The following is a 15,140-nucleotide window of genomic DNA, read 5'->3' as shown; positions in this document are numbered from 1 at the left end:
CTCATTCAGTTTGGGTAGGTCATATGTTTTTAGAAATTTGTCTATGTCTTCAATATTTTCTATTTTATTAGTGTATAAATTTTCAAAATAGTTTTTAATTATCTTCTGTATTTCAGATGTGTCCATTGTGATATTTCCTTCTTCATTTGTATTTTAGTAATTTGAGTCTTCTCTTTTTCTCTTTATTGGCATGGCCAGGGTTTTATCTATTTTATCTATTTTTACAAAGAACCAACTTTTTGTTTTGTTAATTTTTTCATTTTTTTGTTTCAATTTCATTAATTACAGCTCCAATTTTAATTATTTCCTGTCTTCTGCTTTTGGTGTTTATTCATTATTTTTAGGGCTTTGAGATGTAGTGTTAGTTCATTTATTCATTGACTCATTATTCTTTTAATGAATGCACTCAATGCAATAAACTTTCCTCTTAGTATTGCCTTCATAGTGTCCCAGAGAATTTAATATGTTGTGTCAGTATTCTCATTTACTTCTAAAATTATTTTATTTCATTCTTGATTTCTTCTACTATTCATTCATCATTCAATTGTGTATTATTTAGTCTCTGTCACAGTAGCTTCTATTTTTAATTTTATCATTGATTTCTAGTTTCATTCCATCTCTTATTTTTAATTTAATAAGAATTGCTTTGTGGTAAGATATATTCTGTTTAAGAGAAGGAGTCATGTGCTACTGAGAAGAAAGTGTATTTGCTTGTTAATGGATGAAATTTTCTATATATCTGTTAAATCTAAATTATTAATTTTATTATTTAGTTCTAATATTTATTTATATAGATTTTGTTTGGAAAATCTGTCAGTAGTGAGAGAGGTGTGTTAAAGTCACCTAGTATTATTGTATTGTGTTCTATTTGACTCTTGAAATTGATAGGGGTTTGTCTGATGCTCATAGATGCTTCATTGTTTGTGGCATAAATATTTATAATTTTTATGTCCTGCTTATATATACTTCCATTCAGAAGTATTAAGTGTCCTTGTTTGCCTCTTCTGATTAACTTTGGTTTGAAGTCTTCTTTATCTGAAATGAGAACAGAAACCCCTGCTTGTTTATGCAATTCATATGTATGATAAGTTTTTTTCCATCTTTTCACCTTCAGCCTGTGGATGTCTTTGCCCATGAGGTGAGTCTCTTGAAGACAGCATATTTTTGGGCCTTTCTTTTTAATCTAATAAGCCAGTCTGTTTTTTTTAATTGATGAATTTAGGCCATTAACATTCAAGGTTATTATTGAGATATGATTAGTATTTCCTGTCATTTTGACTTATTTCTGATTTTTGATTTGTCTTAGTTTCTTATTTGGTTGAATGTTACTTTACTGTAGATCTTCCCTTTGTTGGCTTTCACTTATTTTTTTTGCTACTTCATCCTCATGGAATATTTTTTTAAAAAATGCTGTGTAGTGTAGGCTTTCTAGTTGTGAAATCTTTTAATTTTTGTTTATCATGAAATGTTTTAATTTCATATTAAAATCTGAAATTTAATTTTGCTGGATATAAAGTTCTATTGGCATTCGTTTTTTTTTTTTTTTTTTCAGAGCTTGGAATATGTTATTCTAGGACTTCCTAGCTTTGAGGGTCTGGGCTGAGAAATCTGTTGAAATCCAAATTGGTTTGTCCTCATACATAACTTAGTTTTTTCCTCTCATAGCCTTTAAGATTTTATCTTTATTCTCTGTGTTAGTCATTCTCATTATAATATGTCTTGGTATGGGTCTGCTGGAATTTTGTGCTTTTGAGGTCCTGTAAGATACTGGTATTTGATTTTCCATTTTATTCTTTAGGTTTGGGAAATTTTCTGCTATTATATCATTGAAAAGATTTCGCATTTATTTGGTTTGTATCTCTGCTCCTTCATCTATTCTGGTAACTCGTTAATTTGGTCTTTTCATGTTATCCCATAATTCTTGGATGTTCTATTCATGGTTTCTTATCAACTTCTCCACATGTTAAAATCTACTTTCAAGGTTATATATTTTGTCTTCATTGTCTGAGATTCTGTCTTCCAAGTGGTTTAATCTATTGGTGATGATTTTTATTGAATTTAAAATTTGATTTACTGATTCATTTTTTTCAAGGATTTCTGCTTATTGTATTGTATGTTTCATGATCTCTAACTTTTTATTGAAGTGCCCTTTCACTTCCTGTATTTTTTCTTTGATTTCACTCTTTATACTATCCTTTACTTCACATATCAGTTTACCTATATACAATCTTAAGTTACACTATGTTATTAGTGGCTTCTATTGTTGAAGAATCTCAGTTGGTTTGGGGTGCTTTATTCTCTTGTTTTTTTGTTTGTTTTTTAAAATATTGTTAGTTTGTTTTTCCATCTAAAAATATGGATCTAAGGCAGAATAAATTCTATCCTGTAGACCTATAGTATTCCTGAAGGTTTCTAGTGCTTTGCCTTTACTGGTAAGACCAATATCAACAGCACCCAATGAACACAATATATTGCCTTAAACCTAATAGCTCCCACTAAGGTATTTCCTGTTTTCTTGCATTGAACCAAAATGATGAGTTCAATAACTATCTGTAATATAAATATAATGTTTGTTAAAACGATTTACAATTTCAAATGGTGGATGGGAGGACTGAGGCAGTGTAGTATGCAATATTTTCGAGGGAGGAAATTAGAAGCTAGAAGTAAAAATTCACAGGAGGAGTGGAAGAGTAGCCAACAAATATTGGCTGTTGATTGGAGAAAAGTTGAAAATAAAATCCAAGTAAATAGACAAGAGAGAGGAAAAATAGAAACAAAGAGAAAAACTTAAATATATAAGAATAAAACAAAAATGCAAAAAACTAATTATATATCATTGTCCTCCACACACTGATGCATTAAAAGCATCCTGTTCCAAATATGGTAGAGTGATCAAAAAAATAAATAGTGAATCAAAAAAATAAAATAAAACAAGTCTTGCTGGAAAGTCAGACTGTCTCTGTCAGTGTTCAACAGTTTCACAGCCCTGTCTCTGACATCTCTTGTGATCACCAAACCCAGGTTAGCCCTGGCAAACCCAGTCTCTATCCAACGGATCTGTGCTTCAGATACCTCAGGATCAGCCTTGCTGTAGTCCCACAATCTCAATGATGTTCCAACTTGCAGAGAGACCACAAGGGATACACTCACATAAAGAAGCAACCCCGAGATTCAGCAGAAAGAGAATGGCAACCAACACTCTCAGTAGGAAGACTCCAGGCTCCTCCAAACCTGCAGGCAACCCCACAGGAGACCTGCAGGTCCCAGCTGTAATCCCCAGACAGAGGTCCTTATGGTGGTAAACCTACCCACACCTAGTCCCTGGCTGGTGTCCCAAAATGGATGCAGCCACATAAAACCAAACCTAGAGTCTCCCTGAAAGCAGTCCTCTAGGCTGTGGTAGCAGCAGTAGTGGCAGTGGTCCTTGGCCCCAGAGTCAGCATTAGCTGTGGCTTCAAAGTCAGCTGCAACTGCAGCTGTGAGGGCAGCTTCACTAGGGATCAGCAGCAGGGTTGGCTTCAGTTACATCTAGGGCAACGGTTTCTTCTGTGGCAGCAGCACCCAGAAAGAAGGCCTCCAGGTGATCTAAAGCTGGCAACAGCAGTATCAGAGGCAATGGCAGCAGTGGTGCAGGTGGTGGTTGATTGACAAGAGATTTCCTTTCAATGGCAGCAATCGAGGAGATTTCCTTTCAATGGCAGCAATCGAGGAGATTAGTGTGTTGGAATTCTCAACCAAGGTAACCAAAGCTGTGCCCAAAGAAGAGACCTCTGGGCATAACAGCAGCATCTGCCCATCATTTTCATTAATACATTGAATCACCAACTGTAGGAACATCATGAGACTCTGAGATATATTCATTAGCTTTGCCAGCAAAGAGCTTGTGTCCTAGATGAGACTTTTTAAGTGAGACTCAATGGGCATAATTGGACCTTAGGTGTTTTCTTTGACAATATAAGGTTTATACCAATGTGTCAATGATGAGGACACATATACACCATTCAGAAGTTAAGTTATAAAGCTATATATTTAGCTAGAAAAAAATAGACCTTATAAACTTCAAATAAAAGCCACTATCCTAAGTAGCTGCAAATGACTCTGAACTCTTTTGTAGAACTTTTCTATCATTTTTTTCATATTAAATTTATAGTGTTCTTTAAAGTGTTTGATTAAAATGATGTCTCTAAATTATTTGTTTTGATTGAGGAAAACATCCCTTGAAGGGAAGTTTTTAATGATAAGGTCACATATTTATAGAGAAAGTATTATTTTTTGTAGGGTTAAGAGTGAGGAAAAGAAACCCTTGTTCTATGCAAAAAAAAAAAAAAAACTCTTATAATTGAACTATTTCTCATACTTAACTGGTAAATATTCTCTTCCTTTATTTAAAAATTTCTCTTTGAATTTTTAGGGTCAAATATTTCTACTCTTATTATTAAAATTAATTAAATACAGACTGACCAAAGACTAGACATAAGTTTTGTATGCTTCATATTTTCCTCCACTATTAAAGAAGTAGGAATTAATCTTCAGTACCATCATATGCCAAGGGATGACTCAGAACTCTCCAAGACTTCTCTAGTTCTTGCTGTAATGAATCATGTGTGATACCATTTGGCTTCCACATGACATAGAATCATTTTGTATTAATTTTTACTCTCTTATCTTCTCAACAGATGTCATTATGTTCAGAGAGGCTATGCAGTGTCCAATAGCAAGCATTGAGATGAAATCATGTGCTTAATTTGTGATGATGTTTATGATTGTTGTGGTGGTGGTGGAAATAATTATCATTTGTAACATAATTGTGAACATCTAATGCTATCTACCATTGATCTGTGCTTAAAAGAAGACATATCACATATCTTTTTCAAAGAAGACACAAAGAAGGTGAGAAAACAATGAGAGGACAGTGGTCTATAAGTCACAAAAAGAAGTTCCACCAGAAACATCCATGCTTGGTAACATGATCTCATACTTCCAAACTCCAGACCAATGAAAAACAAATTTCAGTTGCTGAAGCCACTGATCTTTATCATTTTGTTATGGCATAGTTCTGAAATACGATGTTCCCTTATATTTTCAAATTAATAAAATATTTTCATGTAATAAAATATTTTTTACTGAACATTATGGGGGCAATGTAATACACAGGATTACATTTAAATAGTGTCTTTAGGCATTTCAGGAATAGCTTCCAGCCTTGATTCCATTTGGCCTCATTGCAGCATTCAGGGGATACTGGCATCACCTCCAGGTTATGAGAGTTAGTTCTGAAGACTTAGAGAAGCTCCTGCACTTATGACTGGGGTTATGTACTGATAACATCACCACAAACTGAAAATATTATGCCAAAAACATATTTAAAACATCTAAGCTACTGAACATCCTACCTTAGCAGCACAGTACATGAGAGAGAACCATTTGCTTCCCTTCATGATAGTGAGGGAACTGCACCTGGTGCTGCTGTTCAGCCATGAAAGATAATCATGTCCCCTTTCACAAACTGAGGAAAAGAGCAGCATTCCAAATTAAAGTATGGGTTCTAATGAATGAATGTTGCTGTCACCCCATAGTAAAGTAAAAAAAAAAAAATTCGTAAGCTGAATTATTGTAAGTCAGAATCTATATATACTTATTTCTAAGTCTTTGACTTTTAAAAAAATTGTTTATCAAATCTTCTCTATCTCAAATATGCAAAGTTAAATAAGACTCACTTGTTCCCCCAAAGCCTTACAGTGGTAATGATGATTTTATTTCCAGATTTAGAATGAGATTAGAGAAGCTCAAAATGGTTAACTTATTTAAATATTATTTTTATTATTATTGTTATATTAGTTTTTTTTTTCTGTGCTAGAGATCAACCTCAGGTCATGCAACCTAGGACAGAATGCTACCACTGAGCCACATCCCCAGCCCACCAATTTTTAATGTTTTTAACAAATCACCTATGATACATAATCATCTCTTCCTAAAAACAAAACAAAAACATTATCCTGGAACTAATTGTAACTAATTTGTATCATAAGATCCTGCTAAGCTCTTTTGTACCTTAACCTCTTGATTTTTATTAAAGTATGTATGTCATAAAAGAACAAGAAGCAGATCTAGTCTTCAAGACTGGCATAGATATTATCTATTAATGGCTGTGAAACAGAATGCTTAGAAATTTCAATTAGATGATAGTTTATTATCGTACAATCTAAAGAAATAGTTTCTAACAATATTTGTTACCTTTGAAATATTCTCACTTAAATAAGAAGGAAGTAGATATTTGCTTTTACTAAACATTGGCAAATATTAAGCAACTTGATTAATTCTAATAATCTATGAGAATAATTTTACTTAAGAATATCTATCTAGAGTGACAAAATTATTGTAAAACTTTTAAGGAGGTCATTAAATTCTTAATCTATGTTAGACATAGAAGTAAAATATAATTTCAATATACAACATTGATTGGAAAATTCTATTCTGCCGCAGTCTCTGGCTGGGCACAAATCACCAGTCTCCACACAGCTTGTAGATTCAAACAGCAATTCTTTATTCCCGAACTCACACCGGCCATCTACAAACACGTTCTGGGAAATCCACGTTCTCTGCCCAAATCCACTTCTCCCAAATCCACTCTCCACCCAAATCCACTCCGCATGGGCTTCTGTCTCCCAAAATATACTGTCTGACCCTAAGAACTCAAGAGGAACTCAGCAGCAGGATACGCCCTATTCTAAAGGGGAACACCCTAATCTCCTATTATGCTAAACTGCCCTATTCTAAAGGGGGAACACCCTAAACACGGATCCTGCCCTGGTCCTTGAGCAAGGTCACCTTTCAGAAGTCCTTCCACTAGACAGCATGGGAGTAAGCTGGCAAGGAATTTGTCATACCTACTTGGCTGATGGCTCCCAGCACTATTCCATGAATGACAATACTTTAGCCATGGCATTATATGACACCTCATTTTGTTGTTGTACTATAATTAGGTTAGCTGTACTATTGGGAAAGTTAAGGTTTAATTACACAGGCTCTAGGTATGCTTTATAAATAAACAATCATTTATGGGTGCATTTAATGCACTATTGATTCCCAAGCTCATTGTGGACCCAGTGTCAAATTCTGACTTTAGGCAGGTGAAGGAGCTTTTCTTCAAGGATACAATCTAAATTTACTGAATGGCTTAACATTTTCTTATTTTGTGCAAAACTATTTTACAAAGTTTGAAAGATAATGATTTAGATTAAACTATTTTAATGGATTCTGGAAATGGAATTTTTTTTTTCATCTTTGGAGGATGTCTCTGGAAGTACCTGCCTCTAGAGAAATTAGATCCTATTCTCTGCCTGATTCATTTAGCCTGCAATTCTCACAAAACAAACAGCACTGCCCATCACCAGAGGCTTTATATTTGAAGAAGAAACCACTTTGGTCTTAAAGCCTATGAATTTTTTTTTTATCATCTTCTCAGTGTGCTTAGGTAAACAACATCTAACTATTCGCTCTGTGCCTTAGAAGGACTGTAAAGAAATGCTTCAGCTCTCTGTAACTCGTCTTAACTTTTAAAGAAATAAGGATTCCACAGTACAGCTGACTCCAAGCAGCCCCTGTTCTCCACCTCCTCTATATTTTCTGAGCTGTTGTCAGTTGTCTCTTCTGAAACACCTAGTTCTTTTATACATACCATTAAGTGGTCATTTATGTTATCAGCTTGCCAAGAGCCATAGAGAGAAGTCATGTGTTGTCATTAAAAGTTGCACAGGCAGGATTTGAGATTTTTGCAACTACAGCAGTCCAGTAATTCTTAATGTCTCTCCTGATCTACTTGTCACCCCCTATTCCACCCCCATTTGCAAAAGGGAATTCACAGTTTATTCAATCTCCAAAACCAATTTAACTTTGGGGTTGAAAAATAGATGCTGAATGGCTCTCAGACACTTGAACGGGCATATTTGCTGTTTAGTTATGTGAAAACTTAGCAAAAAATCTAAAAAAATCATCAGGTATTAGAAGTGTATGTTCAGATATCTTGAAAAATATTCCACATCCTTTCTTTGGTATGAGTGAGAAGAATATTAAAAAGCTAAAACATTATTAAAAACAACTACCTACATTAACATAGGTAATGGAATCGATCCAATGGATTTTTATGACTTATACTCAGGGAATTTTCACTAAAATTATATTTTAAAATGTATTAAAAGTATATTAATCCTGAATATAACTGGATTTCTCTCTGTATTTCTTTTTGGTTCTGAGGATTGAACCCAGGGGTGCTGTACCACTGTGCTATATCCTCAAACCTTTGTTTTTTATTTTGATACAGGGTCTCTCTAAGTCACCAAGGCTGGCTTCCCAAGTTAAGTATTTTCATTTTTAACGTTTCTCCCGCTAGTCCATACCATTCAGGCATCTACTAATGTGAGAAGGTATCAACTAGGTAGGGAAAAGATGCATTATCCTAAGGGAAAAAAATGAGAAAGAAGTTATGTAGCCACAGCATTGCCTTCATTTTAAAAGACTTTTTAAATATTACCACAAAGTAAAGAAAGTGAGAAAGCAAAGACATGAGAACAAGAAGTAAAAAATGAGACGCAAGAATCTCTTGATTAAATCTCTCTACAGTGACATGTGTTTAAGACAATAAAGTAAAGGTGCTTATGGAGTTAGAAAGTCTATGCCATTGATTATGAACTAACTGTTTTACTCAGCTCTGAATTTCTACATTGAAATCCTAACCTTCCATGTGAGGCCATGCTAGCTTTTCAAGGTACTTAGGTCATAAGGTGGGACCTCCAGAAAGGGGATTAGTGACCTTGCAAGATGAGACTTGACTGTTCTCTCCCTGCTGTCTGACCTGTGAGGGTATAGCAAGGAGTTGGCATAAGTGAATAAGGTCATTTTGTTCATTTCAGCTTCAACACAAACATCTTCAGAGTTTACACAGTGTTGTATATTCTTTCTTTAGGCCCAAGTCAAGCAAATTGAAACTTTATTTTTTTTAGTATTCACACCATATGGGATACTGGATGAGCCTGCCCATTTTTGAAATTTACTTTATGCACTTTAATAAAGTCATGTTTCTTGTCTTGATGAAAATCAGATTTTCTTTTAGAAATCACAACACTGGCATTTTGCTCACATCAGGCATCTTCTTTCTTTATCACAGCAACATTAGTTTGACAAGTGTGGTTGTTCCTTGTCTCCCAAGGCTGAGTCATTTCAGCTTACTGTGATTTCAGACCCAGTGAGGACTTTCCACATGTATCCATAAGAAATACATCCATTATTCTTTCTACTCTTGCTCAAGTCTAGGAGATAGATCATATACCTCTTCTTATCCTCTGCTCCCCTCTGGCAACCTCAGTGTTTTAGAAACTCATAGAGTTCTCTGTAATAGCAACAGCTTAGAGACTGGCAAGAGATGTTCACTTCTGCTCTGTTCTTCACAGGCCGATCTTGGGACAAATGGAAATTTATATGTTGTATTAAAAATATTTTCAAATATCAGGTTTTAAAGGTTAAAAAACACTACAGGGCTATTTAAAGGTGGAAATAATTTCATATATCATCATAAAAACTAAAAGCATTGTTACAGCTACTGGGAAGGCTAAAGTAGGAGGATCATAAGTTTGAACCCAGCTTGGGAACAGAGATCCTGTATCAAAATAGAAAAATTAAGAAAGGGTCAGAGATGTAGCTCAGTGAAAAGTTGGGTTCATTCCATGGGTTCATTTCTCAAACTATCAAAGACAAGAAAATAAAGCAAAAGAAAACTGTTATTTTATTTTCTTGTATAAATAAAAAGGTATAGAAACATACAATGTAATTCTTGGGCAGTCTATACACTAGAGAGTATATAAAAATGGCATATATTTTGACATATATTGGAAACAACATTGCAAAAAGCAACTTGTTCAGAAAATAGTCTAAGGAATTTATTATTACATATTCTGATCTCTCCAAGTGTTTTAGATGTGATTTATTATATAATCTTGTCTTATATAATATTTCATTTGAAACCACATATTAATACTCATTTATGTTATTAACACCCATTTATTAATGACAGACTTAGAAATTTAAGTGACTGGGTTTGAGGATCAACAGCCAAAAAGTTGTAGACATTAAATTAAAAGTGAGGAAAAAGTTTTGCTCTTATTCACTCACGTATCTTTCTCCATGCCTTGAACCAATATCAGGCTTTTTCCTAATGGAGCACACTTATAAGAATAAATGAAATGAATTGACTTTCCTTTCAGAATTTAGCTTCTTTCAGAATTTGTTAAATGTATGTGCCACGTGATGTGCCTGGAAATGATACATACGGAAAGATTAAAACCCACATCATTAGGATCGTGCTTTGTCTACTTCCGTTGTTTCTTCATCTAGAACTGGGATCGACGTGCTAGTCAGACATCTTTCATCTGTTGTCTTATTGATATTTGTCAGCTTCTCTGTGTAGTAATCTACTTACTCTGTGCCTACATGGATCACTGTTTAATTATAGAATGCCTTCTTTGTACTACTTTATTTTTCAATTCTCTCCCATCTAGAAGATTTAGTAATTTCTGCAATATAGGCAAAGATGTTGATTTGTAATCTCGCAGGCTTAATCTCATGTCATCAAAACTCTAGTATTAAATACTTTCCCTCTTTTATCTCATTATTATACTGTTTATTAAATTATAAATGTAGATGTGATGCTAAAATTGAAAGCTATTTGAATTTATTAGAAACCAAAAATGTCTTCTTTCATTGTACATAAGTATCTAAAATGTTTTAGAGAAGTTAACTTTAAACAATATGTCACTAAAGGACCATGTCTAGCTGATCTTTCACACCAATTCACTGTTATATAAAGCTGTACTTTCAAGGTCATAACTTTTGTCACCAAGCTTTCTTGTAAGACTCTAAGAAGATGATGTAAACACATTTAGTTGCATTCTCTGGTAGTGGCAAACATAAGAAATAGACACCAGAGTATGTAACGCTGCTCCAAGAGTGAGTTATGATATGACCTTGGGCAAGATACTTAAATTTTTAAGCTCAGTTCTCTTAAATAGAAATCACAAAATTTGTCTTAAACCGATACTGTGGGATTTCCACTCTGTCAATAATAGAGTGCCACCCATAACACAAGTCTAACTCAGCATCTAAATGAAATAATGAATGAATGAGTTAATAAATAAGTAAACTAAACAAAAGACCATTTTTAGGTGTTGGACAGAGCAGTATTCAATTTTCTCTGAGAAAGAGAAGTCACTAAGATCATTCTACCACTTTGCTTAGAGAGAATTTCTAGATTTTGATGAACAAAAATGATGCTGAAGCCAAGACAAATGTTTTGAGAATTAAGAAGGTAGAGATTAGAGTTCTTGGACACTTAGATGGCTGCAATTTGAGGTTCTGAAGAAGACAGTTTTACAAAAAAGAAGGTCTAGAAATTTGCACAAGTTATTCTTAAGTTTTTGACCATGAAATATGTGGTGAATTTGCAGTGTTTATTAGTTTGAAAAAGAAAAATTACCTAACACTAGACTCTTGATAGACCCCATGAAAGCCTTGTGCAATCATTAGGGTGACTTTCCTGAATGATCTTCTTGGATTACCCTAATTAATATAAAAGTAAATATCTAAAAGATAAAGCTGACACAGTATCAAATTATCTATCTTATCATTACCTCCACCCCAAAAAAGTTAATAAAACTCAATAAATTTTCTTGAAAGATAGATAATACAATTCAGTGTCAACTATGGAGTATTAATAATGTCCAGCAAACAGTGAAAGTTTCCTAAGCATACTAAGATAAGAAGACTGTGAAAGATAACCAAAGAAAAAGTAGTCAACACAAAGGCAACCAGAGATACCAAGCTGTTGAAATTAGTATCAAAGAATTTAAAATAAATTATTCAAATTAAATAACAGAGGAATACTGAAAAGTTAAAATGAGTTTCAGTGACATCAAATTTTCTAAGGCCTAGCAGAGATAAAAGAGACTATACAAAGATGTAAATTGCTAAATACAAAAACTAAAAAGATAAATGTAAAAAGTGTATATGAAAAAAATACTAAAAAAATTCATGAATGTGGGGAATAATAAAATTATAATTGTTTCTCTTTGGAAACTATGTGTATTATAGATATTGAAAAACTTTCAAAATTCAATTTTTACATTTCATAAATATTGATAATATCTTTCTGAAATGGGGGAAATAAAAATATTTGAGATAAATCAGCACTTAAAAAAATTCAACATCTGGAGACATGTATCGCAAAATATGCTTAAATACATCATGAAGGCCAAGGAAAATTCATAGCAAATTGAAACTTCATCTGACATAAATTTTTAAAGATAGCAGAAAAGTGAATATAGGTAAATATAAAGAATATTTTCATCTGTACATTTTTAAAAATGAATGTCCATTTATACAAAATAACAGTGATTTAAAAGTCTATGGTATAATTCATAGCAACTTGTATGATGAACAGTGAAGTCATGAGACGGGGCTAAAACGAGACATGATATGATAAGATTTATATTTTACCTGGTGTTTTATGATATTGATCAATGAACAGAATAAGAAGCAAGTTGTTTTCTCTACTGCAATTATTAAAAATGAGTTCAACTTAATAAATCCAAAAAAAGGAAAATGGAATAGGTAGGTTATTCAATCCAATTAAAAAGAGGAGAAAAATTAGAAAGCTATCTATATTTTACTTGTGAGATCCCATTGTATCCTAATCAGAACTGAGATTTATATGTATTGTATTGCAAAGAGTGAGATTTTGTAAGAATGCAAATTGGATGATGTAAAGTGAAATTTTATTTCATAGAACTTACTATCATTATTATTTAAAAGTCAAGTGTGTAACCAAGTATTTTTTCATAAGAATCTAATTAAACTGTTTTCCTTAATTACGAAGATTAGAAAACTTTGAGTGCATTTATGGCTAGACTGTTTGTTTTATAGCCATTATCTCAGCAATGATAGCAGCTATTACATATTTAACTATATTGTTATTAACTGGCATTGTATTAGATAAATTATAATTTGATTGAAGATAACTATAGGTTAAGAAAATAAGCCTTATTTATTACATTGTTTCTGGAGAAATAATATTCTGAGTAGTAAAAAACCAAGTAATAAATAATTAAATATGAGAATTAATTTCATTTCATGAGGATTAATTACCTTATGTGAACTATATAAATCATTTAAGCTTCTTTGCTAAAAACAACATGTGTTTTGAAAAAGTCTCTGATTACCTTCCATGAATAACAAGTAGGAGCAATTTTAGTCAGATTGCTTGGTACCTAGAGGAGTGTTAATGTTGCCCATCTTCGCTATAGGTACTCTGTTCGAGGTCAAATTGTGGCCATGCATCTGCTGTGGCCATATGTCATCTCAGTAGCATGCCATCAAGTGAAATTTGTAATATAACAAACTCAGATTCTTAAAACGATCACAGTAGATGCCATAATACACAAGATGTTCCCCTACATGACCTTTCAGTCCAAATAGGGGAAATGATTCCATATTTCAGCTAATATTATTTTGAATTCTACCATGAAGCTGGAAACATTGTTTGCTTTTTAGAATCTCCCACTGGTTCCAAGAAAGTAAACATAAGATTAAACATCAGAAAAAAAAATAATCCCCATGAGGAAATATTTTTGAGGACAAGAAAAAAAATCTGTAAATCTTACTTAGTTTGCCTGAACTTAAATCTCTCACTCTCAGAAACACTCAGTGATTAGATTTTTTTCTGCTTTGAAGTAGCCATGTAGTCTAGCTACCTTACTTTCCATAAAATATAGACATTCTAGATTTAGTAAGATATTTCCAATACCTTAAAATTTGTTGTAGTTTTATATCATACTTAAGCTGTTATGTCCATCTTTCACTACTGTGGATCACTTTATTTGTTTTTTAACCACAATGACATCTCAATTTTTCAATAAATTAAGATACATGATGCCAGGCACGGTGGTGCACACCTGTAATTCCAGTGGCTCAGGAGGCTGAGACAGGAGGATTGTGATTTCAAAGCTAGCCTCAGCAAAAAGTAAGGAGCTAAGCAATTCCGTGAGATCCTATCTCTAAATAAAATACAAGACAGGACTGGGGATGTGGCTCAATGGTCCAGTGTCCCTGAGTTCAATCCCTGGTACCCCCCCCCAAAAAAAAAATTAAAAAGATTCACGATGTCCAGTACATAAAAATCTTCAGCATTAAAACACATAGTATGTAATTTTAAAATAAATACAAGTAATTATTGTTGACATTCAAATACTCAAATGACAATGTGGCCTAGAACAGGAGTGGTGAAATTTAAATGTGAGAATATCAGCACAAAAGCAATCAGGGTCAAAATAGAAAAAAATATAGTAAATATTAAACAGTAGTATTTTATATGTGGAAATGTACATAAAAATTATGTATCTAGATATGACATGACATCCAATGTATCTCTGATTTTTAAGAGTTAAATCTTTCCTAGTCACCTACATGAAGGGTGGTTAGTAATGTTTCTTTCTTTCTTTTTGTTTTTTTTTTTTAACTGGGAAATAGGAGACTAGGATTTTTTGTTTGTTTTTTTGTTTGTTTTTTAGTTGTAGATAGACACAATATACTTATTTTATTTAATTTTATGTGATGCTGAGGATTGAACCCAGTGCCTTACACATGCTAGGCAAGCACTCTGCCACTGAACCCCAGCCCCTATTAAATTTTGGGGAAAAAAATCTGTGGGAGAATTCTAAGATTCCTCAAGCTTCCTGTCTCCTGGTATATACAGATAGATAGATCTCTCTGTATCTATTTCACATGTATGTACATTCATGTCTTTTCCTCTTGAGTGTAGGTGAATCTGTAATATGATGGGCTGTCATTTCTATGCTTCGATTACCAAAAATTTACTTTGGGTTGATCAAAGGGGAGATTGTCATGGGTGGACTTGTTTTAGTGAGATGAATGTTTAAAAAGAAGTGAAGCCTCAGAAATACCTTCCTATGTTGGCCTTGAGGAAGTGAACTTAGGCTGTGGAAAAGGCCACCAGGAACAAAAACAGTGGGTGGCATCTTGGAGTTGAGGACTTCTTTTCTTGTTACTACAAGAAAATAAGTTCTGTCAGAAGCCAA

The 15,140-nt window shown here is 33.3% G+C and overlaps 1 protein-coding gene across 1 annotated transcript in view; it reads right to left on the bottom strand.

The window, feature by feature from the left end:
• Positions 1-3,493: 3,493 nt before the first annotated feature.
• Positions 3,494-15,140, bottom strand: part of LOC143388518 (cadherin-10-like) — a 94,226-nt gene continuing 82,579 nt past the window's right edge. Inside the window, 2 exon segments of the mRNA XM_077108002.1 lie at positions 3,494-3,688; positions 5,394-5,506. Coding sequence (XP_076964117.1) covers positions 3,494-3,688; positions 5,394-5,506 — 308 coding nt within the window.

The sequence above is a fragment of the Callospermophilus lateralis genome, unplaced genomic scaffold (assembly GCF_048772815.1).
Source record: "Callospermophilus lateralis isolate mCalLat2 unplaced genomic scaffold, mCalLat2.hap1 Scaffold_107, whole genome shotgun sequence".
Lineage (NCBI taxonomy): Eukaryota > Metazoa > Chordata > Mammalia > Rodentia > Sciuridae > Callospermophilus > Callospermophilus lateralis.
The sequence above is the reverse complement of the archived record's forward strand: the minus strand, read 5'-3'. Positions and strand labels throughout refer to the sequence as shown.